General features: G+C 43.3%; 2 protein-coding genes across 4 annotated transcripts in view; one reads left to right on the top strand and one right to left on the bottom strand.

Annotated features, from left to right (window-relative positions):
* The window catches only part of PARP9 (poly(ADP-ribose) polymerase family member 9), a 27641-nt gene extending 14900 nt beyond the window's left edge, over positions 1-12741 (bottom strand). The window contains exons 1-3 of one of the 3 annotated variants that reach the window (XM_034785819.1): positions 12583-12741; positions 3586-3625; positions 1207-2048 (exon numbers count right to left, since the gene is read on the bottom strand). In XM_034785819.1, coding sequence (XP_034641710.1) covers positions 1207-2048; positions 3586-3625; positions 12583-12726 — 1026 coding nt within the window. In that variant the 5' untranslated portion in view covers positions 12727-12741. Of the gene's footprint in view, positions 1-1206; positions 2049-2449; positions 2621-3585; positions 3626-12283; positions 12377-12582 lie in introns of those variants that run through there. The other 2 variants (XM_034785821.1, XM_034785820.1) reach the window with 2 other exon arrangements.
* DTX3L (deltex E3 ubiquitin ligase 3L) lies at positions 12356-23272 on the top strand. Its single transcript, XM_034785822.1, has 5 exons — positions 12356-12607; positions 14114-14349; positions 15449-16993; positions 18952-19169; positions 22724-23272. Exons 1-5 carry the CDS (start codon positions 12421-12423, stop codon positions 22791-22793), a joined length of 2256 nt encoding a protein of 751 aa, XP_034641713.1. The 5' UTR covers positions 12356-12420; the 3' UTR covers positions 22794-23272.

Here is a 23272-nt window from a genome sequence, read left to right as displayed (position 1 = left end):
TCTCCTTCTGCCCACCACATACTCCCTAGGGCTGCTGTAATTTGGAACTAAGTTTGTGAAATGCAAAATTTTTGCTTATGGTATTTTGACCACAGAAATAATGAGTCTAACCTTAGCTTGACTGTTTAAGAGTAACTAAAAATACAAGGCTTTGGGCTACACCCATTCAATTGCTCAGAAGAAATATAACTTTCTATAGTCAGTTGATAGAATTTCTCCCTCATCAACCAAAGGTCATAATTTATTTCCACATCTATAAAAACAAACTTCTTAAGGAGTCAAGATGTTTCTTTAACAAACAAGGTATGGAAAATTCTGTGAAAAATGGTCTGTTTCAAACAAATACTATCAGGTGATGCAGCTTCCAATCTAATCACCCTTTCTGGTTTGCCCATAACTAGGATTGCCATGTTTTTTACCATGCTATAATAAATTAAATAAAATACTGGTTAAAGATGATGTGTACACTGGTTTTAGAAAATATCTTAAGCTGTTGTAGTATATACTGAATGCCCCAATAGTGAGACTGAGGGCTGGTCTACACTAATGCTATAAGTCAATCTAAGTTACACTAGTTCAGTTACTCAAGTTACGTAACTGAAATCAACATAACTTATGTCAATTTACAGTGGTGTCTACACAGCACTATGTCAATGGGAGATGCTCTCCCATCAACTTAGCATGTCTTCACCAGACCCGCATAATCAACACCGCTGCATCAATCGCAGCAGTGCCGATTTAGCCAGTAGTGTAGACATCTTCAGAGGAGCATTCGTCCCATTCCAGGAAAACAACAAAAAAAGCAGGACATGATAGGAGCTAGGAGAGAAAACTTCTTGGGGATACAATAAAAAATGTTAACTATTAAAATATTACATTAAAAAAAAGTAAATGTTAACGTAGAGTCAGGACAGTCAATAACTTTATTCTATGTGTTGTTGTCTTCTATCCTCTCATAGCAGGGCTCACTCAGAAAGAAAACTTTTCAAATTCAATAGCTATATTATAAGACGACACCTGGGTATATATTGTTTTGGTCCACTGATTCTAATGTTGGATGGCTAAAGACAAGAGGACAAGATGCATATTTACTCGATCAATACAACATGCCCTCTAATCTCTTAGGATCCAATCCTGCAAGGTGCTGGGATGCAACTCCACACTCAGCACTTCACAAGATCCTCAGGGTCCACTGTGAAGACTTACTTGCTGATCTTCAATTTGTCCTCTTACGATATGTAGGTGAAGACCATTGATTGTGATGGAATCTTGAAGCTGGTTTGCTGAAGCTGGCAGAGTCTCCTGAAGTGAGTTGATATCACTCCTCCCCAGCAACTTTTCACAGGCCGTTTTCATTGCTGCAACTGTGGGCTCATCAATGTTCACCAAGTGGATTTCTTTGATCCAGCCAAATAATGGAGCTAGCTCAACAAAATTCTTTATAGTCTTTACAATCACATGAGCACATAAATCTAGTGGGAAGCCAAAAATTCCTGAGCTCACTGCAGGGATAGCCAGAGACTTTATATTATTCTCTGGAGCATTAACATATTTCAGGACATTTATAATGGCTGCCTCAAGTATTTGACAACATCTCTCACTTTCATATGCAGACCATCTTGGACCTACTGTGTGGATAATTTTCTTACAAGAAAGCCTGCCTCCACCTGTTACCGCTATTTGACCAGTGGTGAGTGTTCCATGACGCTCAATATAACGTTTACTCTCTTGTTTAATTTCTAGCCCACCAGCTTTCGCCAGGGCAAGAGCAAGGCCTCCAATATGGTGCAAATATTCATTGGCTGCATTCACCAAAGCATCAGCATTATGTCTTGTCATATCATCCATCCAAACAGATATCTCAATTCCTTCCTTCAGGGTTTTCCTGTATACTTCAAGAGGACATCTTATACTCTTAAGAAGAGATATACAACCAAACTTCTTCTCAATGAGGTCACGTAGACAGCTCTCTCGTCTTGTAAGGATTTCATAAACATCTTTACTGATGGGAATTGTTAAGCTTTCCTCCTCTGTATCCATGCTGGACACTAGATAATAAATCAATTAAGAGAAATGCAGTGATCCAATGTCAAACACATTTTTAATGCACAGCATATTTTAAAGTTTTCGATCATTATTTTTTAAATTGACTTGGGATGATAAGGGAAAATTACTTACTGATCATTTCTTTTGTCATAGTCTTCACTTCTCCCATTCTACCTCAGAGACACAGTGAGGATATGCAGTTTTTGGCTCCCTTTACCAACAAAGCAAGGAAGCAAAGGCCTTATATAAGCCCCAGTCTGGCCCTATTCTTGCTCATTTACTTGTCAACTGCCATGACTTTAACTCTCCTCCTACCCCAGCCGGGCCAACTCTTTGTGTCCTAAATCAATGTGCAGCCTGTAAGGACTCTGTCCTATGGACCAGGTTACATTTACACCCTCACCTTTGTTCCAATCAAGTGCCTTTCCCTGACTTCCCAGAAGGAACTCTTCTTCCTTCCTCTGTCCATGTTGACTTCCCTGTCTGGGTGGTCCCATCATCCCATCCTTCTTCTAGGCCTTCTCACCTTTCTTCCAATCTTTTATGCATCACCACTAATGTGAATTTCAGGAGCCTGGGGAGTCCATTTTGATTTTGAGGAACAGAAGAGGCTCAGCATCAACGTTCTGGAGCTGCCAGATATCCACCTCATCCTACAAACCTGTGAACACTTGGTTTTCCAGTCCTATGTTCTCACCCAATAAGCTCACTCTTTAGCTCTGCAGCTCCTCACAGGCCCTCCCTTTGAACCCACAGAAGGCACATTCTCCCTGCAAGTCTGAACTTTAAGCAGCACTGTAGAAAAAGAAAATGGGCCACCATCTTGTTTCACATAAATCACCAAACAACTGTCAGATCAATTTTTTTTTATCATAACCCCCCAGATAGAACTAGCAATGAAGAGCTGCACAGGTCTTTATACCATTACCAATCCCCGGAGATGTATACTCCTCTGTGTTGGTAGATTTCTATAGAACTACATACAGTAGTCAAGTATTAGAGGGGTAGCCATGTAAGTCTGGATCTGTAAAAAGCAACAAAGAGTCTGACGAAGTGGGTATTCACCCACGAAAGCTTATGCTCCAATACGTCTGTTAGTCTATAAGGTGCCACAAGACTCTGTTACTTTTTACATAAAGTAGGTATCTTATTAACTTGTTTGTGTACATTCTTACAATTTGCATGAGTTTAACCACACTTTTCAGCTGACCTAGAGTACCGATTTCTCTGCACAGTTAGAGTCTAAAAATAGACTGTTCTGCATCTCATTGTTAGTAAGGTGCACTGAATTTGAACGGCTTTCATCAAAACATCTTTTCTTTAGCACACCTGTACTGTACTTTTAAAGGTGTGAGGAAACCACATAAAACTAACGAAACATAAAATTGACATCCTTGTCCAAGTCGTACGTTTTGGTTTGCTTTCAACTAAACCATTTGCATGCTTTCAACTTTACTTGTTTAAGCGGTAGTTCAAAGAAGAAGGGTATAAATTTATAAATTCTAATCTGCTCCATAATGTGAAAAGAAAGAAGCTTACCTGAATTGTAATCCTCTTCAAGGGTCTCTGGATTGAACGTCTGTGAAATAATACAAAAAATAAGGGGGAAAATTAAACACATTATATTACCCACACGTATAAATATACTCTAGTGAGCATGTGCACACTAAGATTTTTCTAAGGTTTATAATTTAGCCAAACGTGGACAGATTTTCACAAGGATGGCAAAAGGATAAAAGGCCACTTTCCTGCCAAATTTCAATTCCCTGCTCCAAGGCCTGGGAGAGCTACAGCTTCACAAAGAAAAGGTCACCTGAATTTTCTTAACATTACAACAAGAATCTTCTTAACATTCAATACACTAAAAGGCAATGTATTTTTCCCTAGCCTTGTTCTTGGAAATGGCTCAACTTTTTGGCTGAAATTTTCAAAAGAAAAGAAAAAAAAAAAGAAAATCAGCCTGAGACAGACATCCATCATGGAAAATTTCTGCCTGAATGGTTAAAGATTGGCAAAGTTACAAGCAAGTGAAACCACAGTCTTATAATGGGAAAGGTCAAACAAATTTAATAATAGGCTGTGCTACCAGCTCCACCTATAATATATAAAAACACATTCATAAATAATGAATAACAGTGGAACTTCTACAAAATACTGTTCAAAAACGTTATGTAAACTGATTCCTGTTAGTCAACCTATGATCAAACTGATGTGCACGCACACACAAATGTTTCCTTAAAAATCACGGAGCATTTATTTTGGGGAAAGGAGAAATAAAAACTTCGATATATACTTACACTACACTACTTACACATTTAATTTAACACAATACTGAAAGACTGCCCCCTTCACATTAGCAAAAACGGCAAGGCAAATAACAAGAATAAATAAATGATCAGAACATCAAATTAACTTTCTCTTGGTTACGTTATCCACTTCAGGAAGCTGTTATCTACTCCAAACTGAAACATGCCCAATGTGGGAAAAACAACCAGTCTGGCCAGGGAATGTGCTGGGTTAAATCTTGCAAGGCCAAATTCACCCAATGAAATTTTATTGACTTCCTACTCATCATCAGGGAAAAACTGGGGGGACAAAATAATCCCTGCTGTAAATCCACTGAGGTCAATAAAATTGCACTGGGGTGAATTTGGCCCTGCAAGATTCATCCCAGCACATTCCCTGGCCATGCTGGTTGTTTTTCCCACATAGGGCATGTTTCAGTTTGGGGTAGAGAACAGCTTCCTGAAGTGGATAATGTAACCAAGAGAAAATTAATTTGATGTTCTGATCATTTCTTTATGTTTTCTTCCTGCCCTCCCTCAGGAGATGGTAAGGGGCCTCCAAAGGCCATTTTCCAATATATTAGGAGTGCAGAGCACTTGTGTGAGATGGAGGGAAGCTTCAGGGCTGGGTGGGGATGGGGCAGTAGGGAAGGAGAGGAGGGGTTCTCCTCAGTCCTTTCTCCCTAATGACCACATAGCTGCATCAGGAGTTGTGCTGACCAGAAAACCCTGCTTGGGCCTGGCTTGAAATGTCTTCAACGATTTGAGCAGGGAAATCTCTTGGGAATGGGAGGGGGGTTATTCCTTGGGAAAGGGCCAAAACAGTGGAGCCCAAATCTAAATGAAGGGGCTTCCGCACAACTCTGGACCTGAGCCTGTGTAGGGAGGGATATGAGGCAAAATTTACAGCTCTCCCCCTGCCTGTATGTATAGGCCACTTTTAGCTGACAAATCTTCTCCCTTCTGCAGGCACGTGGTTTATTTCCCTGACTGTCAAGCCAGGTTACACACTAAGACAGAACCACCTATTGGCTACAATTCTGCTTGTTTCTTTCAGTCTAAATCAGTAATCCCTCCAATATCCTTATTCCCTTAAATACCCTGACTCTGGCACTTTGCGCCCCACCCCCGAATACTTCTTTGACTCTCCTTTCTTCCTGGTCACTTACCAGCATCTTCATCATGTTCCCCATCTTCAAGCCCTTTCTCCTCCCCACCCCCACTGAGCCCTCTCCTCCCCTCCAGCACCCACCGGTCTAACTGCCTTTCCCCAACAGACTTTTCCTAACTCCCCTGGAACTCTCCAGGCAGGTTGCCATGGTGCTCCCAGACGACTGTCAACAGGAGTTTCAGCCTGCAGGCTCAGCATCTTATTTTGCACATTAACCTTCAATCCCTCTGCGAGGTGGTAAATACTATCCTAGGAGGGAGGGGACATTACCCCTGTTCTGCAGCTAGGACAACACAGACTAGACAGATTCAAACCAAAATTTTCCAACCTGGGGGCCTCAGCAGGCTCCCAGATACCATGGAACTGGGCACAGTATAAGAAGATGGATAGATAAGGATTATAAATTGCCTGGTTAACTTCAGAGGGACTCATGGGTGCTCAGTACCTCTAGTAATCTAGCCATTTGTGTTGGTGCCTCACTTTAGGCACTCAGTTTTGAAAATTTTGGCCTCGGTCATTTGTCTAAGATTAAAGAGAGAGTCAGTAGCTGATTTTGACTCAGAGTTTCTGCCTCTCAGACCTGTCCCCAGACCCAGGGGCGACATATGTGGGCAGGGGGGAAGAGGGGCAGCAGGGTCACGCCTCCCCCATTTCTGCCAAGGTTTATATATATTTTTTTTTTTGCAGGGAGTGGGTTCAAAATACCCCACACACACACACTTTCAACAGTTACGCGTTGCCTCTGCCCAGACCACTAAATACATTGCTTCTGTGTATGACATACAGCTTATAGTAGAGATCTGTAAGCAATCAAGGAACCAACTGAGATAAATGCTATAGAACTCTTTGCATTCATGCCCCGGTGAGATTTTAGTACTTCTACTACATGAAGAGTTCAGCAAGTCAAAGCCATCATGTGCAGCTTTCAAAACTCCTTATCCTACAAAGCATATTCAGCAGGGAATCAGCACCACAGGACTGTAAGGTGTTAAATTAGCACACCTATTACGAATATCTGTGCTAGTTAAAAGTCTGAGGCTTGATCCTTATCTTCTTATCATGTCCTTGTTTCTCCTGACAATTTATATAGGAACATAAAGCTGGGTTTAACCAGCTGCTGTCATCACAATGACTGAGGTGGATTAAAACTAAAACATTGCCCATTTGGAGTCATAGGACTCAGTTGCTGCCAGTTGTAATGCAGCGAGTGAGACAGTATGTGTGGGGGAGGAGGAAGGAAAGGTGATATGTTGCCCTCTACTAGCTAGGATGCTACCAGCAGTTTCACGAGTTCTCATTTAACTCAAGTGCTAGAGGGCTGTGGTTTTGGCGCAATATCAATAACTTATGCCAACTGTTCATTTTCTGAAGACCAAATGTCTTCATCTAGATGAGCCACAATTTGGAAGGGTTCTGCTCCAAATCCAGATATTACTCCAGGCCCTAATTTCTTTCTTTAGAAAGGAACCCATTATTTATTTAAGAAGTTTTAACAAGTTTACAAATTCTTGCCATGTAAACATCAGCAACAAAACAACAGTTAGCTTTTGTTTAAAGAGACATACAGCAATATATAAACATCAGATCTTTCTATTTAACAGGGTGTTACCATATTACACAGTGAGCATCATTGCAATACTTCTGTCATTTCTAATTATTGTATTAAATTTAATGAAATTTCTATATGCACATATTTAACAGACCAGGTATGTCTATCAAATGCTAATATTAAAACAAAATGGACAGGTGGGCTGAGTTTTTTTGCAAGTGAATGTACTTTGTTTGAGTACTGAATAAAAGGTGACCAAATATCTATCTATCTATCTATCCATCCTCTGTGTATTTTGTTGGGTACATAATTGGTGTGTTAATTTTTCCATAAAAACAATCTCCCGTATTTTTGAACCATTCCTCAATAGTTGGGATATTTTATTTTATTTTCCAATGAGAGGCTACTAATAGCCAAGCAGCTACTAGCAGATGAGAGATTAATTCTTCATTTACTTTTGTATGACCATTTCCAATAGGAAGCCCCAGGAGGATTACCAAAGGATTGTTTGGTAATAAGTATCCAATAATCTGTGATATTTGATTGTGAACTGCAGCCTAATACTCTCTAATGATTGGACATGTCCACCATATATGCATAAAATCTCCTCTTTCACCACAATTTCTCCAATATTCATCCCTATTCAGTCTATACAGACGCTCCCCGGGTTACGCAAACCTGACTTACGCAAATCCACACTTATGGAAAAAGTTCCGTAAGCTTTTTTTTAATTTTTTTGGCATCATTGTCGGGTATACGTCTCCGACTTATGCAAAATTTGACTTACACAAGGAATTCCAGAACGGAATGCTTGCGTAAGTCAGGGAGCGTCTGTATGTGTATTTTTAACCTGACTGGTGTGAGGTACCACTGTAACACTGAGGATGCTAGTGCTCTTTTCCAGAGCAAACCCAATTCCTCTGGGGTAACTTGTCTATCCAGAGCCTTTTCCCAGACATATGGGAAATTTTCATATGGACAATTTTCTGTTAGGAAAGCTGGCTGCAAAGATTGATATAAATTAGTTATTTTTTTATTTCCAGATGCCATCACTTCCATTAAAGTTAGCTTTCTGTATAAAACACATTTCCTAGAAAGATGAGAAACATAGTACCTGTCCTGAAAGTATTGGTACCAGGGAAAAGCGGAACAATTAAAATTAGTTTTGATCTCTAAATAAGTTAGAAACGTTTCTTTACTGAATAGTTATTCCTTATCCTTATTCCTTATCATCTGTGCAAAAGGCTCCATAGCCAGTGCAAAAAGTAAAGGAGACGATGGACATCCCTGACTAATCACTTAGCGTAATTCAAAAAGGGGAGATTTAACCCCATTAACTGGCACCACTGCTTTTGGGCTGGTGTAAAGAGCAGTTATGCATTTAAGGAATTGGTGACCAAAGTCCATATGTGACAGGACTTGAAATAGAAAGTTCCTCTCTATTCTACCAAAGGCATCTAGTGATAACAAGAGAAATTGATTTTTTTGATCTGGCATTATGGATGATTCCAAATACTCTCTGAATATTATCTGACATTTGTCTATCCTTATTTAATTCAGTTTGGTCTGGATTTATATAAACTAAAGCATAAACTGCAATCGGCTAGTTAGTATTTTTGTTAAAATCTTAATTTCATGATACAACAGAGATATGGGCCTAGAGCAGGGGTCGGAAACCTTTGGCACGTGGCTCGCCAGGGTAAGCACCCTGGCAGGCCGGTCCAGTTTGTTTACTTGCTGCGACTGCAGGTTCGGCCGATCGCAGCTCCCACTGGCTGCGGTTCGCCGCTCCAGGCCAATGGGGGATGCGGGAAGTGGCGCGGGCCAAGGGATGTGCTGGCCGCCCTTCCCGCAGCCCCCATTGGCCCAGAGCGGCGAACCGGGGCCAGTGGGAGCCATGATAGGACAAACCTGCGGTCGCGGCAAGTAAACGAACTGGCATGACCCGCCAGGGTGCTTACGCTGGCGAGCTGCGTGCCAAAGGTTGCCGACCCTGGCCTAGAGGAACTGGAGAAGGTAAGGTCTTTTCCTCTTTAGGGGAAAACTACCACAGTAGCTTCTTTCATATAGTGTAGAAGTTCCTCCCCTAACAACATATCATGAAAGACCTCTCTCAAAGGACCCACTAATACCTCCTTAAATACCTTGTACAATTCAGCTGGAAAGACATCAGGTCCTGGAGTTTTACCACTTTTCATACTTGCTACTGCCTCTAGGATTTCTTCTTCAGTTATTTCTTTATCAATTTTGCTCATCTTTGGCAAGCCTGCTACTTCCAGATATTTTTGAATAACTTCAGAGCTTAGAGTATCTCAGGTATAGAGATTTTTATAATAAGCAGCAAAAAATAGCACATATTTCATTCAGGTGTGTAACTAACTTTTGCTGATTTTTCTTAATTGATGGAATAATATGTTGCTCTTTAATTTCTCTAAGCTTTCATGCCAATAGCCTATCATTTTTATTTCATTTTTCATAAAACATCTGCTTTGCATACCTTAAGGCTTTTTCAATGGGATTTGTCATTAACATATTCAACTTCCCATTAATAGTTAATTGTTAATATGTTTTTTTTCTGAACCTGTATTTTTATGAATATCTTGTAACCTTTTTAGCTTCTGTTCTAGTTCTGTTTTTTCTTGAGCTGTTTCATTCATCAATTGAGAGACTCTGCTAATCAACTGACCCCAAATACTGCTTTTACTGCCTCCAGGAGTCCGTATAATTTAATTGGAAATGTTGAACAATGTCCTCTTTAATTTCTGCAATCCCATCTTTGCCCTTTTGGAAATGCAAAGCATGCAGGCGGGTTATGTGTACAGAACTAATATAGAGTCAAACTTCTGCTAAATGGAAACTTCTGCTATTTGGTCTCTCAAGCTGCATTAAAGGTGTTATTCTGTCCCCCTCCTGGTCTCCTCCAGGCCCTAATTTCTGTACTAGACAAAATCAAAACCCCAGCTCCAAATGCTTCTAAATCTTGGGAGACTTTATTTCTAAAGGCAAAACGCAAATGCTGTAGCTCATTAACAACAAAAGCACAATCAGCTACCATCACTGATGTAAGGCACAATGCCAAATCTCCTCTCCTTTAAATCAATGGTGTATCAGTGGAGTGACTCCTGATTTTCACAGATGTGAGAAGAGAATCAGCTCCTCAGATCATGGAGGCCATCAAAGAATGCCTCAGGGCCAGGTTCATAGAAGCCCTTAAGGTGATATTAAATATAGGCAGTTTTGCTGATGTGCTGGCACACCAGGAGCAGTTATGCAACTGTACATTGTAACATAGGTGCATCTGCACAGTGAGATACATGCAGTCATATTTACCCAAATGATTTCAAGGATGTTCAGAAAAATGCATCTGCAAACATTTCAGTAAATGCATCTACACACATCCAAGGTCCTGATCCCACAATTAGTTCTTCATGAGCAGAACCCTGCACCACTGACTTCACTAGGGAACCACACAAATGCAAAAGTCTGCCCCCACAAAGCTCACTGCAGGATCTGGGCCCAAAACTAGGGTTGCCCACCCTCCAGGATTGGCCTGGAGACTCCAAGAATTATAGAATACCAGGGTTGGAAGGGACCTCAGGAGGTCATCTAGTCCAACCCACTGCTCAAAGCAGGACCAATCCTGACAGATTTTTGCCCCCATCCCTAAATGGCCCCCTCAAGGACTGAACTCACAACCTTGTGTTTAGCAGGCCAATGCTCAAACCACTGAGCTATCCTTCCCCCCCCCATTAAAGATTATGTCATATGATGAGACCTCCAGGAATACATCCAACCAAAACTGGCATCTCTAGCCCAAACATGTAAAATGTACCAACACAAAAATATCGGGAACGTCACACTTTAAAATCTCAGATGCATTTGTGATATATTAATTTATCTTAAAATAGTAAAACAATTCAATGCAAAATAATACTTGAATGCAAGGCTATGGGTGAGAATTTAAATATATACAACTCAGAAAAGTGTCATATGGTTCCCCGGTCAGCCATAATTCAGCCTCAGTGGAAGCACATAACAACTAAGCCAGACAACATGAAATAATGCCAACTGTTCATGCCGCAAGGGACCATCACCTACTGGCTGTAAGAACCCTATCCGGGGCAGCATTCTCTCAGTTCAATCAGTGTAATGGAGTCACTCTGATTTACATGGAGCGTTATGAGATCAAAATCTACTACCACAAACTCAGACCTATGTAAAAAGAACAGGAGTACTTGTGGCACCTAGAGACTAACTAATTCATTTGAGCATAAATTTGTTAGGCCTTGGCTACACTTACCAGCTAGTTCGACGGCTGGAAATCGAAGTTCTGGGTTCGACTTATCGCGTCTAGTCTGGACGCGATAAGTCGAACCCGGAAGTGCTTGCCGTCGACTGCGGTACTCCAGCTCGGCGAGAGGAGTACCGCGGAGTCGACGGGGGAGCCTGCCTGCCGCGTGTGGACCAAGGTAAGTTCGAACTAAGGTACTTCGACTTCAGCTACGTTATTCACGTAGCTGAAGTTGCGTACCTTAGTTCGAATTGGGGGGGGGTAGTGTAGACCAAGCCTTAGTCTCTTTAGGCTACGTCTATACTACCCGCCTGAATCAGCGGGTAGAAATCGATCTCTCGGGGATCAAATTATCGCATCTCATCGGGACGCGACAATCGATCCCCGAATCGACGCTTGTACTCCACCAGCGGAGGCAGGAGTAAGCGCCGTCGACGGGGGAGCCGCGGAGGTCGATTTGCCGCCGTCCTCGCAGTGGGGTAAGTAGGCTCCGATACGTCGAATTCAGCTACGCTATTCGCATAGCTGAATTTGTGTATCTTAAATCGACCCCCCCCCCCGTAGTGAGGACGTAGCCTTAAGATGCCACAAGTACTCCTGTTCTTTTTGCGGATACAGACTAACACGGCTGCTACTCTGAAACCAGACCTATGTGCCATTCAGCTCCTGGGGCCAAACTCTGCTCCCTCCCTTGTAGTCAGGACTGCACCGGGGTAGATCAGCGCCGGATTGGCCCTCTCTGCCCCCCCCCCCGGCTTTGCTAGCAGGGGGTTACTTTGCTGCTCCGAAGGAAGCACCGTCCGGGCGCAAACAATGCCCCCTACCCGAGCCCAGGGCACCTGGGGCCGTACCCCTCCCCGGGGAGAACCCACGCGGGTGCACGGGGCCCTAGCGAGCCCGGCCCGCCCCCACATGTGCCCTTGGCGGGGTGGCCCCGGTACCTGGCAGGCGGGCCGGAGCGGCGCGGGCGGCGGGACTGAGCGCGGGGCGGGGAGTTTCTGTTGTTTGCAACCGACGCTCCGGACGCTGGGAATCGAAAGCGAAAGTTTGCAGCCGCCAGCTGCAGGCCCCGCGCGCCATGGCCGCTCTCCCGGCCCCGCTCCTGGTGTGGGTCTCTCCCGCGCCCCGGCCCCGGCCCGGCGACAAGCTGCCGCTCAAGCTGGAGAGCTACTTCCAGTCCGCGAGGCGCTCCGGGGGAGGCGAGTGCGAGGTGGAGCCGGGCCCCGAGCCGGGCACTTACCTGGTGTGCTTCCACTTGGAGCAAGGTGAGGGGTGGGGTGCCAGGCCCGGCCCGGCTCGGCCCCTGGCCGGTGCCCTCGGCATGGCCCACTCCACTCTGGCTTCTCGAGAGGGGCGGGGGCGCAGCCATATAGCTCGACAGCATGTCCGTGCATGCCAGCCCCAGAGGGGCCCTGGGGTGTGTGCTAGCCATGTCCTGGGGGTGGCTCGCAGGATGTGCCAGCCGTACCCTGTGTGTGTGTGTGTGCCGGCTGTGCCCCAGGAGTGTGGGGAGTGCAGCCCGGGAGTGCTAGCCGTGCCCTGGAGATGGGGGAACACAGGGTGTGCCATCCGTGCCCCCAGTGATGCAGAGTGCTAGCCATGTCACTCAACAGCATGGCAGCAGCACACCAGTTGTGCCACAGGGATACAGGGTGCCCGTTGCACAATGGGACGGCATACCAGCAGCATGTCACAGGTCAGCATGTCAACTGTGTCACTCAGCATGGCCGCAGCGTGTGCCACTCAAAGCATTTTGCCAGCTGCTCCTCAGTAGGGGCGATGGATGGTATATCAGCTGTGACGTTTAGCAGGATGGTGCTATGCCAGCAGTAGCCACCTGTGGGCATGTGGATGGGAAGGTCGTATACCTGCTATGCCCCTAGGCAGCACCCCAGCTGTGAACCTCTCTGTGTCGGGTATGTGAGCTGTGCCACATGCTGGCTGTGATACTCTGTAGACAGAGCAAACTTTAGGTGATCCTGTGTCACTCACATCTTGGTCCTTAGGCCTGGTCCCCACTAACCCCCCACTTCGGACTAAGGTACGCAAATTCAGCTATGTTAATAACGTAGCCGAATTCGAAATACCGTAGTCCGAACTTACCGCGGGTCCAGACGCGGCAGGGAGGCTCCCCTGTCAATGCCGCGTACTCCTCTCGCCGAGCTGGAGTACTGGCGTCGACGGTGAGCACTTCCGGGATCTATTTATCGCGTCTAAACCAGACACGATAAATCGATCCCAGAACATCGATTGCCTGCCGCGGGACCCGGAGGTAAGTGTAGACGTACCCTTAGTGTAGGGGCATGGTCAGAGAGAAGGGAACATGAATGGGAACTATGGTGGCCACTGACAACCAGCATAGATTTCTTTGAGATGCACAGATGAAAAGTGCTATATAACAGTTAGGTGGTGAGCCCTAATTTGTACTGTGGACAGGGTCAGCAGCTAATGGCCCCAGCACTGGGACAGTACAAAAGAGGCTTGAACACATCTCATTTCAAACCTTAAAATTCACAGTATATATGTTGTGTGAATTCCTTGGGGGTTGTTTTTCCTCTTCCTTCCCCCTTGTGTAATCATTCATAGGTGTGCAAAGTGGGTGTAAAACCTTACCAGATCAGAATGTTAGCCTTTTACACTCATTTTGCACATGTGAAAATGACTACACAAGGGGCAAAGCAATGGAGAATCTGACTGTTTAGTGTTCATTGATACACCAGAATAAGCAGAAGTTCCCCCCTCTCCCCCAATTTATTTCCACCTCACTATAGATAAGAACCGCGTGAAATCACGTGAAAACCATGCCCTAGAAATTGATGGCAAAAGTCTGAAGATATTTATCCAGGCAGATTCAGAAGTAGAGGATCATGGAGAAAGCCAGCCTACACCACAATCCTCGGGCCGATCCAGCACTTCAGGCTTTTCACAACTTCAGAAGAAATCTGATAAGAAACAGCTTGGTGAAAAACATGATGCCAGTTCATCTTCTAGAGCATTTACTGAAAAGGTATGTTTAATATAAAGTAGAAAAAATAATTCACCAGGCTCTCAAGGTCTCATGACTTACACCTATACACCTCTGCTTCCATACACCAGTTGGAGAGAAAGAGCTCATTTCACCTTCTAGCCAGAATAGAAGAGTTGGAAATTGTTAGTATGCATTAGATTTATAAACTTCCCAGTCAGCAAGCACTGAGACATGTCCATACCCCTAATTAACATATAGACACAGAGTATGGCATGGTGACTTGTAATGCAGTGGTAGGGATTTGCAGTCATAATTATGTTTGTGGCATGTGCGTGTCCTCTGAAATCCGGGGACATTTATATTTTTCAGAACCAATTTGTATGCCTGGGTTGCGACTGAGGCAAATATAGGAACCCTTTCAAAGGAACTAATAAGTACAATCAGATATTCTATTCCATATAGGTTCTTATATTGCTCTTGTCATCATTGAATCTGAGCATGTTCCAGTACTACAATAAGCGTCAGGCACATCTATGTCAAGTGGTTCATTCTCTCATCCTCTCCAGAGGATAATTGAACATCTAATGTAGTGCTTTGTTTTGGTGGGATTTTGGTTTTGGGTTGTTTGTTTGCTTGTTTGTTTGTTTTTTAATGTACGTACTGCACTGTGCTTTCGATAGGGAAAACAGGTCAAAGAAGTGTGCCTTGCACTTGGAGTCATGAGGTTTGTGATGGTCCTTAGTTCCTGTGGCATAATGAATAATACTAGCAAAGTAGATCGTGAGTTGCTTTTCATGTTGTGCTAATGTGCACTGGGTCTCAATTTAAGAGAGAACTGTGGATGGCCTCTACATTGCCCCACTGAAGCTCACATTAGAAAATGGGAGTTTTTTCACAGATTTCATTGGGAGCAGGATTGGTTCTCATGCATGTGTACATAGGGATACTAATGGCAGTATATCAGTATACATGAGTTCAAAGAAGACTATATGCAAGAGTGTTTATATACAGTAAAAACAAAATAATCTTGGCAAGCTGAGAACTAGAGTAGAAAGATTTTTTAATTAAATATTTGAAAGAACAAGCTGAACATTTTAGGAAAGCTGATAATGATCTCTGCTTGTTCTTTCATTTTCAGATTTTTCTCCATGTGTCTGCAACCTTGAATACCGACCTGTTCACTAAACAGGAAAGACAACAAGTGACCACTCTGTGCCCAAACTTAAAAATAGAAAAAAATTCTAGTAACGACGGCATCGAGAAAGTGACAGGAGACTATGCAGATATTGAAAAAGTGTATCACTATTTTGATGAACTCCGTATAAAAAATGACCAATACACTGATTTTTCACACTCTGAAAGAAATGATTTGGAAGATGTGAATGAGAATGGTTTGGATGAAGTGAACAATATTGAAGTTCCATCAGCTCTCTATGAATACTTTAACCATGTCTACGAAGAACAAATTAAAGAATTACAGCAACGTTTCAACGTAAAGATAAAAAGCAAAGAGGATGACAAGGGACTCACTTCAGTAAGCTTCATATCTGTTGGGAGTTCTGGATCAGTAGAGAGAGCTCAGCAGTCTTTTATCACTGATTTTCAGAAAGGAATAGCAGATTTAAAACAAGAAAAAGTTTCTTTGACAAACAGTTCCCAGTTAAATGAAACACTACTGAAATTAAATACCAGGTTTAGGAGTCTTCTTGCCAAAATTGAAGGAAATACAGTAATACTGCGTGGTCCAGCAAATGAGATTTTGGCTGCAAAAAAATTTCTTGAAGAAAAAAACGTGAACAGCCCACTTGAAAAACCTATGAAAATAACATCTGATGCTTACACATATAGAAATGGAATTGAAGTTGATTCTGTTGGGCTTAAACTCTTGGAAACAATATTAAGTAAAGAAATTGAAGTGATAAATCAAACATTTGATACCATAATGGAAAACAAGGGCTCTCCACAGAGCCAGAAAGCATGCATCATATTTAAACCTAAGAACAAAGATTCAGATATGTCTGTACATGCTTACGAAAGCTTCATTAATGCATTTCAGAAGGCCTCAGCAATGATAACTGAAAAAGACCTCTGCTTGAAACTTTCAAGTGATCAGAAAAAACAACTGAATAAATACTTTAATAAACTACAACTGGAAAACCCAGGTATAATACTTTATAAAAAGGAGGAGAAACTCCGTTTAAAAGGATTACCAGATCTTCTGCATGCTGCTGAAAAGCACATCAGGAGCTTTCTTTACACTGAAGGCCCTGTAAAGATTAAAGAAGGGACCCCTCTCATTTATGGTACCAGCTATAGAGGTGCTACAGGAACTTCCCTGGATGCAGATGATGACGGGAAAATGAATAGGGTTCTTCCCAAAGAACAACCTAGACCAAAGTTAGCAGGAGGAGGAGAAGCCAAAGATGTGTGTGCCATTTGCATGGATAAAATCCATCAAAAAGAAGTACTGCAAAAGTGCAAACATGAATTTTGCAAAGCATGCATCCAAGAGGCAATGAAGTATAAGCCTGCCTGTCCAGTCTGTAATACATTCTATGGACTCATACAAGGAAATCAACCAGAGGGAACAATGTCTGTCTCAAAGTTTCCTTTTCCAATCCTTGGCTATCCTCAATGTGGGAGTATTACGATTGAATATCGTATGCAAGGTGGGGTTCAAACTGTAAGTATATTTGGAAGTGTGTAGAAGCTGTTAGTTAACAAAACCAAACTCGAATATAGAATCTAATATTTTTCCATTTTTATATCCTAAAGAGAGGTTTTTTTTAATCCAGCAGATATTTATTCCAATATTTTTGTTAGGCTCTGGTACTCTGAATATACATTACAAATCTCAGTTTTCCAAATAGGATCTCATGTCACATCACATTGTATTATATTTCTTTATGGAGTGCCATTAATATGCAGTACTAACACCCAATGCTGGGTCAGAGCTACAAGGGAAACACAAAAATATCAAATATTAATCAATACAAATGAAAGATAAAACCAAAATGGTAGCCCTCACTGTTATACGCAAAGGGCCTGTTTCTCCTTTCATGTAGGTGTAAATCTGGAGTAACTCCATTGAAATCAGTGAAGTGATGCTGGTGTAAAACTGCTGTGAGAGGAGAATCAGGCCCAGCGCTTGGCTAAAAAAGTGTGTAGTGCATTGGGGGGAGGAAATGATTGTAAGGGCTTTGGATTATGTTATGTGTTTGTACAGCACCTAGCACAACAGGGCCCTGATCAAGATCCTTAGGTACTACTGCAGACCAAATAACACTTGCAATGACATCAGTGGGAAAAGCAAAGGGAGAGGAGACAAGACAAGAAAATGTGAGAAATTGAATGAAGGGGATGGGCAGGGAGGAAAGGAGAGATGAGATCTGGTGAGGCTATTGAAAGTGAGGGTGAATTTCAGTGACACCTCAGATACACAGGAAACCAGTGAAGAGGTGAAAGAGAAGATGTGTAAATAGAAAAGCAAAGTCAAAATTAAGCATGCAATATGATTTTTGAACAGACGGAAGGAGTTGGAGAATGGTTGGGGAGATGGGAATAAATAAGAACATAAGAATGGCCGTACTGGGTCAGACCAAAGGTCCATCCAGCCCAGTATCCTGTCTACCGACAGTGGCTAATGCCAGGTGCCGCAGAGGGAGTGAACCTAACAGGTAATGATCAAGTGATCTCTCTCCTGCCGTCCATCACCACCCTCTGACAAACAGAGGTTAGGGACACCATTTCTTACCCATCCTGGCTAATAGCCATTAAGCTAATAGCCTGACTAATAGCATTGCAGAAATTGAGGTGGCAGATTCGTTTTCATATGTTTTTAGTATATCTATGGTATACATAAGGCCCTTTGTTTTGGGTATTTACTGATTTTCTCTGAAAAATTCTGGGGTTTTGAAAAAGTCAGTTTTGGGAATTCACCAATTTTTCACCCTAACTTTGGCTTTTATGGGACCCAGGAATTGTTCAGAGATGGGCAGAGAGCCGAGGCCTGTCAGCCAAGACTGCCCAACTGCAGCAACAGGCCTTCAGGGAACTGAACGCTGTGCCCTATGAGTACTGGCCCCCCTATCGGGCAGACATCCTCCTGACCCCAGTCCTTCAGCATGGTCCCTTCCACTTTCTCTAAAGGGTCGGAAGGGAGTTCTGTCTAGGCAGGGGAGCCAGTACTCACAGGGCAGTCTTCTGCTCCCCTCCTGGCCATTGGCCCTTCAGCATGGCTCCCTCTGCTCAGTGGGAGAGCAGACCTGGGAAGGGTCCTGGGTCCTGGCAGCTGAAGTCGCCTGATTGCTGCAGTGACAGGCCCATAGAGTGTGGAAGGCTTCCTCAACTGCTATATAATGAGGTCCCCTGCTGCACCCTGTAAGTACTGGACACTGCTCCCCACCTGCCCACTACATCCTGGTACTGGGTATCCCTCCGCCCCTGTGAGTACCAAGCATCACTCTCTTGCCCGCTGCCCTTCGCTTTTGATTTTTACTGATTTCCCCTCCTGCCGCCCTTCTCCCCATTTTTTTGAATTGTAATAAACACTGATACATTCTCAGGAAAAAAAATGTAAAGAGCCAGAAAGGAGGGGCCTTGGGTATACAGACCATTTTCGTTGTATTCTTTACAAAACAGAAAAACCATCCAAACCCCGGCAGACGATACTCTGGAACAAATCGAACAGCATACTTACCTGATAACAAGGAAGGAAGAGAAATTTTGCAGCTGCTTAGAAGGGCCTTTGACCAAAGATTGATCTTCACAGTGGGACAATCACGTACTTCTGGTGCAAATGATGTTATCACCTGGAATGATATTCACCATAAAACAAGCATGCATGGGGGACCTGAAGCGTGAGTATTTTTAAGTGATTTTAGTGCTTGCCAAAGATGCTAGATTGACAGGCCTGTACTAAAGCATTTTGGTATTGCTAGTACCATTGCAAGTTACTGGCACTTGTGTAAAACATCTTGAGTCACACTCCACTGTCTTGCGCCTTGTGTTGTCATTTACGCCTGTGCAAAGTGGGTTGCTGTAAGAATCCTGATATGATACATTTTACACTCAGTTTGCACAGGTGTAAATAACTACACAACGTGCAAGGCAGTGGAGAAACAGGCCCCTTGTATCAACGCACACAATTTCTTTCAGTAATGCACAGGCATTAACAACGCCATTGCAATTGCACCTACTTTAGGCAAGGCTAAGCACCATTATATACTCCACTCAGGCACTCTATTGTTGCAGAGCCGGTGTGGTCAGGGAAAGCAAGCAGTGTAGATACAACAATGCAGTTATTCCTCCAAATACAATTCTACGTTGCACCCCGTGTGACACTCACAGTTAATGGCACTGGCTCTGTCACCTGCCAAGCGTGCTACTCAACTGATCTCTGCTCGCTGTAAAGTACCTTCCTTTCTTCAGAACAAGCAGTTCTGAGACCAGATGTGGTAGTACTCTCCCTGTTTCAGCTTTACCCATCCCCCAAGAACCAACACCCCAACTCCCACCTCAGCACATGTCCCAGATACAGAATGAAAAATACCATATGAACATTCTGTAAAAACATGCACATTTGGTACAAAATTGGTTTTAAAATTATTTGTTTGTCCTATGAGGCCCCACCGAGGTCATAAATAAATACATACGTACATACATACCAAAACAGAATAATCAGTCAAATTAAAGAGTCAAATTACAAAATAATTGAGTATGTAAATGAACCCATTTTTCTCACCTCCTAGATCAGTGGTTTTAAAACTCAGGTCGCGACCCAGGTCAGCACCGCCGACCGGGCAGTTAAAAGTCCCGTCGGCCGTGCTGCCCAGCTAAGGCAGGCTAGTCTCTACGTGTTCTGACACCGCACTGTGCACTGAAAGCAGCCAGCAGCAGGTCCAGCTCCTAGGTGGGGCTCCGCGTGCTGCCCTGGCCCCGAGCACTGGCTCCGCACTCCTGTTAGCAAGGAACCGGCCAATGGGAGCTGGGGGGGCAGTGCCTGTGGGTGAGAGCGCCTAGGAGCTTGACCTGCCGGACCTAGCTCTGTCCTAGCTCCTGCCGAACCTAGCTCTGCCCACAGTGCCAGGACAGGCAGGAAGCCTGCCTTAGCACTCCCACTGCGCCACTGACCGGGAGCTGCCCGAGGTAAGCCCGCACCCCAACCCTGCACCCCAATCCCCAGCCCTGAGACCCCTCCCAAACCCAGAGCACAAATCAGGCAGTTTTTTTTTTAAATTACAGTGTTAGAGTTTTGTATGTTATTTACCAAGAAAACAAGTTACTGGAGCTCAGAAATTGTATATACTATATACTGGGTTTAGTGCAAGTATTTGTGTAACCCACAGTATTACAGTGGTTAGCACTATATTAATAAACTTCTCTACACTATCATGAGAAAATGGTAAACTATATTACTGTATAAACTATCGAGGAGAAAAGATATTCTTGTGATAAAGGATAAGACTAAAAGAAAGAAGATGTGGGGCCAAACTGGGAGCCAGGTTTGCACCAATTTGCTGTCACAGGCCATAAAGCAGCCTACTGGTGCAAGGGAAGATTCCCCCTGCATTGAGGAATCCCTAGGTGCTGTAGAATCCGGGTAATTGGCTGGACGCCACTGCCCTTTGCAACCCAAGGCATGTAAGGGCCATGTCAGTGTGAGAGCAGTGCCAGACAAAGTCACTAAAAATTAATGAAAGTAATAGTATATCCCTGGCACAGGAAAACAGTACAACAGAAATACTGAAATAATTGAAATGCTTTGATATGGACACAATGATATTGTCCTCAGAGGAACAACAGATAGTCAAGAAGGGTATACATAGCGGACAATAACTGAAATACATCCCCCTTATGATGAGCTGTATAGACCCTACAAGGGAATGGACACCAAAGTGTTAAAAAGGAAGCAGTCATGTCCCCAGTTTCAGCCAATGGGCAGGCTAACAACAGCCAGGGTAAAATGCCGCAATCCAGAGACAGAACCGCTCTGAAGGAGCTCCACAGGGTCAGACCAGAGGAAGCTGCCCAGAGAAACCATTTTACTGCCAGAATGGATCAGAGAAGATTACCAGGCAGGTACCTGCAAGACCCTGAGGTAGGAAGCAACTCAGAGAAGCAGCAGGAGATTTAAACAAAACAAGTTTCTGACTGTATCACCCAGGGTCCCTGGGCTGGGGCCCATAGGAGAGGGTAGGTCTGGGTCTCCTACCCTACACTGACACTTGCGTGAAGACTGCCAAGACCTTTGACTAGAAGTAGAAACAATAACAGGAATATTGGACTCTGTCTTTGTGTTCTTGCTCTAACTTACTTTACTTCTGCCCTGTTGAAGAAAGAAAGGAAGAAACCTGTAAAGAGGGATACAAGAGGCCCTGAGAGGAAGGCCAAACTCCTGGGACAATTGACGAAAGACCACTAATGCGACCATTAGAACTTTGGGTGGGGCCAGATTCCTTTTAGTCCTGGAAGGGGAGAGACACAAGTAACCCAGCCAGAGGTCAGGAGTTATAGATGAAGACTGACGTATATAGGTTCCATCCCTGAACCAACTCAGGGACATTGAGGCAGGGACAACCGCAGTTCCGTGTATTGCAGCACTGAGGTCCTGCCATTGACACCTCCTGCTTTCCCATAGCTTCTAGCACCTGAGTTCCTTCTCCCCTCCCCAGAAAACATTCAGCTTCCCAGTAAAGGTTGAATATGAATGGTTAAATATACACACATCAAGTTATGGTTCTGTTTTAAATCATTTGAATGATATAACTGGACTGTTAGTATACAACATGCTGTCAAATATTGGTAGTTTTGTAATAAGGTATGTACTTACATGTCAAGATCCTATAATTGAAATGTTTTCTTGTAAACCATCTGAAATATTCATAAGGCAGATGGGACATGTGCCCACCCGTTAGCACAAGAGTCCCACTGCATCACTTAGAGCAACCCTAAGGATGTTCTAATTTGTACCAGGATTCACATTGGTTCCTGGATGGCCTGAGATCAAAAGACAGGAAAGACACCACTTTTGCAGCCTCCCATGCCACCCCCAGTTCTACCTAAGCACTGTGCCTATTTTGAGACAATTGGGGCCTTATTTTCAGAGTTGCTGAGCACCCACAGTTCCCATAGACTACAAGTGGAATTATAGGTACACAGCAGGTCTGAAAATCCAGCTCAAGGTGTCAGTTTAGGCACCCAAAACGAATGGCTGCTTTTGAAAATTTTAGCTTTAACCTTTCTGTGCCTCACTTTTCTTACCTGTAAATTAGGGCCTGTTTGTTTCACAGAGCATCGCAAGACTGATGTTTGGAAAAGTGCTTTAAGAGATTTTAATGGAAGGTGCTGTAGAATTGGGAAATATTGTTTCCTTATGTAAATGGCCCAAACAAGTCTTCTCTCTTTCCCCTAGGTTTGGTTATCCTGATCCTAATTATCTGAAACGTGTTCGAGAAGAACTGAAAGCAAAAGGAATTGAATAAAGACATGTCAGCCAACTGCTTTTAAGCTGTGTTCACTATAAGATATAGCATTTACTTAAGTATATCAGTTGATTACAGATGCATAAAGTTTAGAGGACTTCTTCTAAGAAAAACACAATATTGCTGTATTGTCCAAAACTCCCAATGAATCCAGAGGCCTGGCACCTCTGAAAATCAGGACCTGGTTCTGAGTTTTTGATTGCATGTACAACAGGTCTATAGGCATTGCATTTTAAATTGCTTTTAGCTTTTTATTTTATCTTGCTTGTAATCACAATGTATCTTCCAGTATGTGGATGAAGTACTCTCTGCTCATATAGATTTGATTGTTGTAGACATTTTACTTTACTGATGATATTTTACATTAACAAAATAATTGTTTCTTAAATTTACAGTTATAAAGCATATGGCTCTGATTGAGTGCACTTGGTGATGATTAGCTAAGTAGTTTTCACAAAGTAAAAATGTGGTCTCCTTCA

The sequence above is a fragment of the Trachemys scripta genome, chromosome 11 (genome assembly GCF_013100865.1).
Source record: "Trachemys scripta elegans isolate TJP31775 chromosome 11, CAS_Tse_1.0, whole genome shotgun sequence".
Classification (NCBI taxonomy): Eukaryota; Metazoa; Chordata; order Testudines; family Emydidae; genus Trachemys; species Trachemys scripta.
The sequence above is the reverse complement of the archived record's forward strand: the minus strand, read 5'-3'. Positions and strand labels throughout refer to the sequence as shown.

What these genes read in the sequence shown, in the direction of transcription:
- DTX3L (XM_034785822.1), top strand. Translation starts at nt 12,421, where the DNA reads ATGGCCGCTCTCCCGGCCCCGCTCCTGGTGTGGGTCTCTCCCGCGCCC. An exon ending in GTGCTTCCACTTGGAGCAAG is followed by an intron (nt 12,608 to 14,113) that starts GTGAGGGGTGGG and finishes ACCTCACTATAG; the next exon opens with ATAAGAACCGCGTGAAATCA. An exon ending in TGCAAGGTGGGGTTCAAACT is followed by an intron (nt 16,994 to 18,951) that starts GTAAGTATATTT and finishes TTTACAAAACAG; the next exon opens with AAAAACCATCCAAACCCCGG.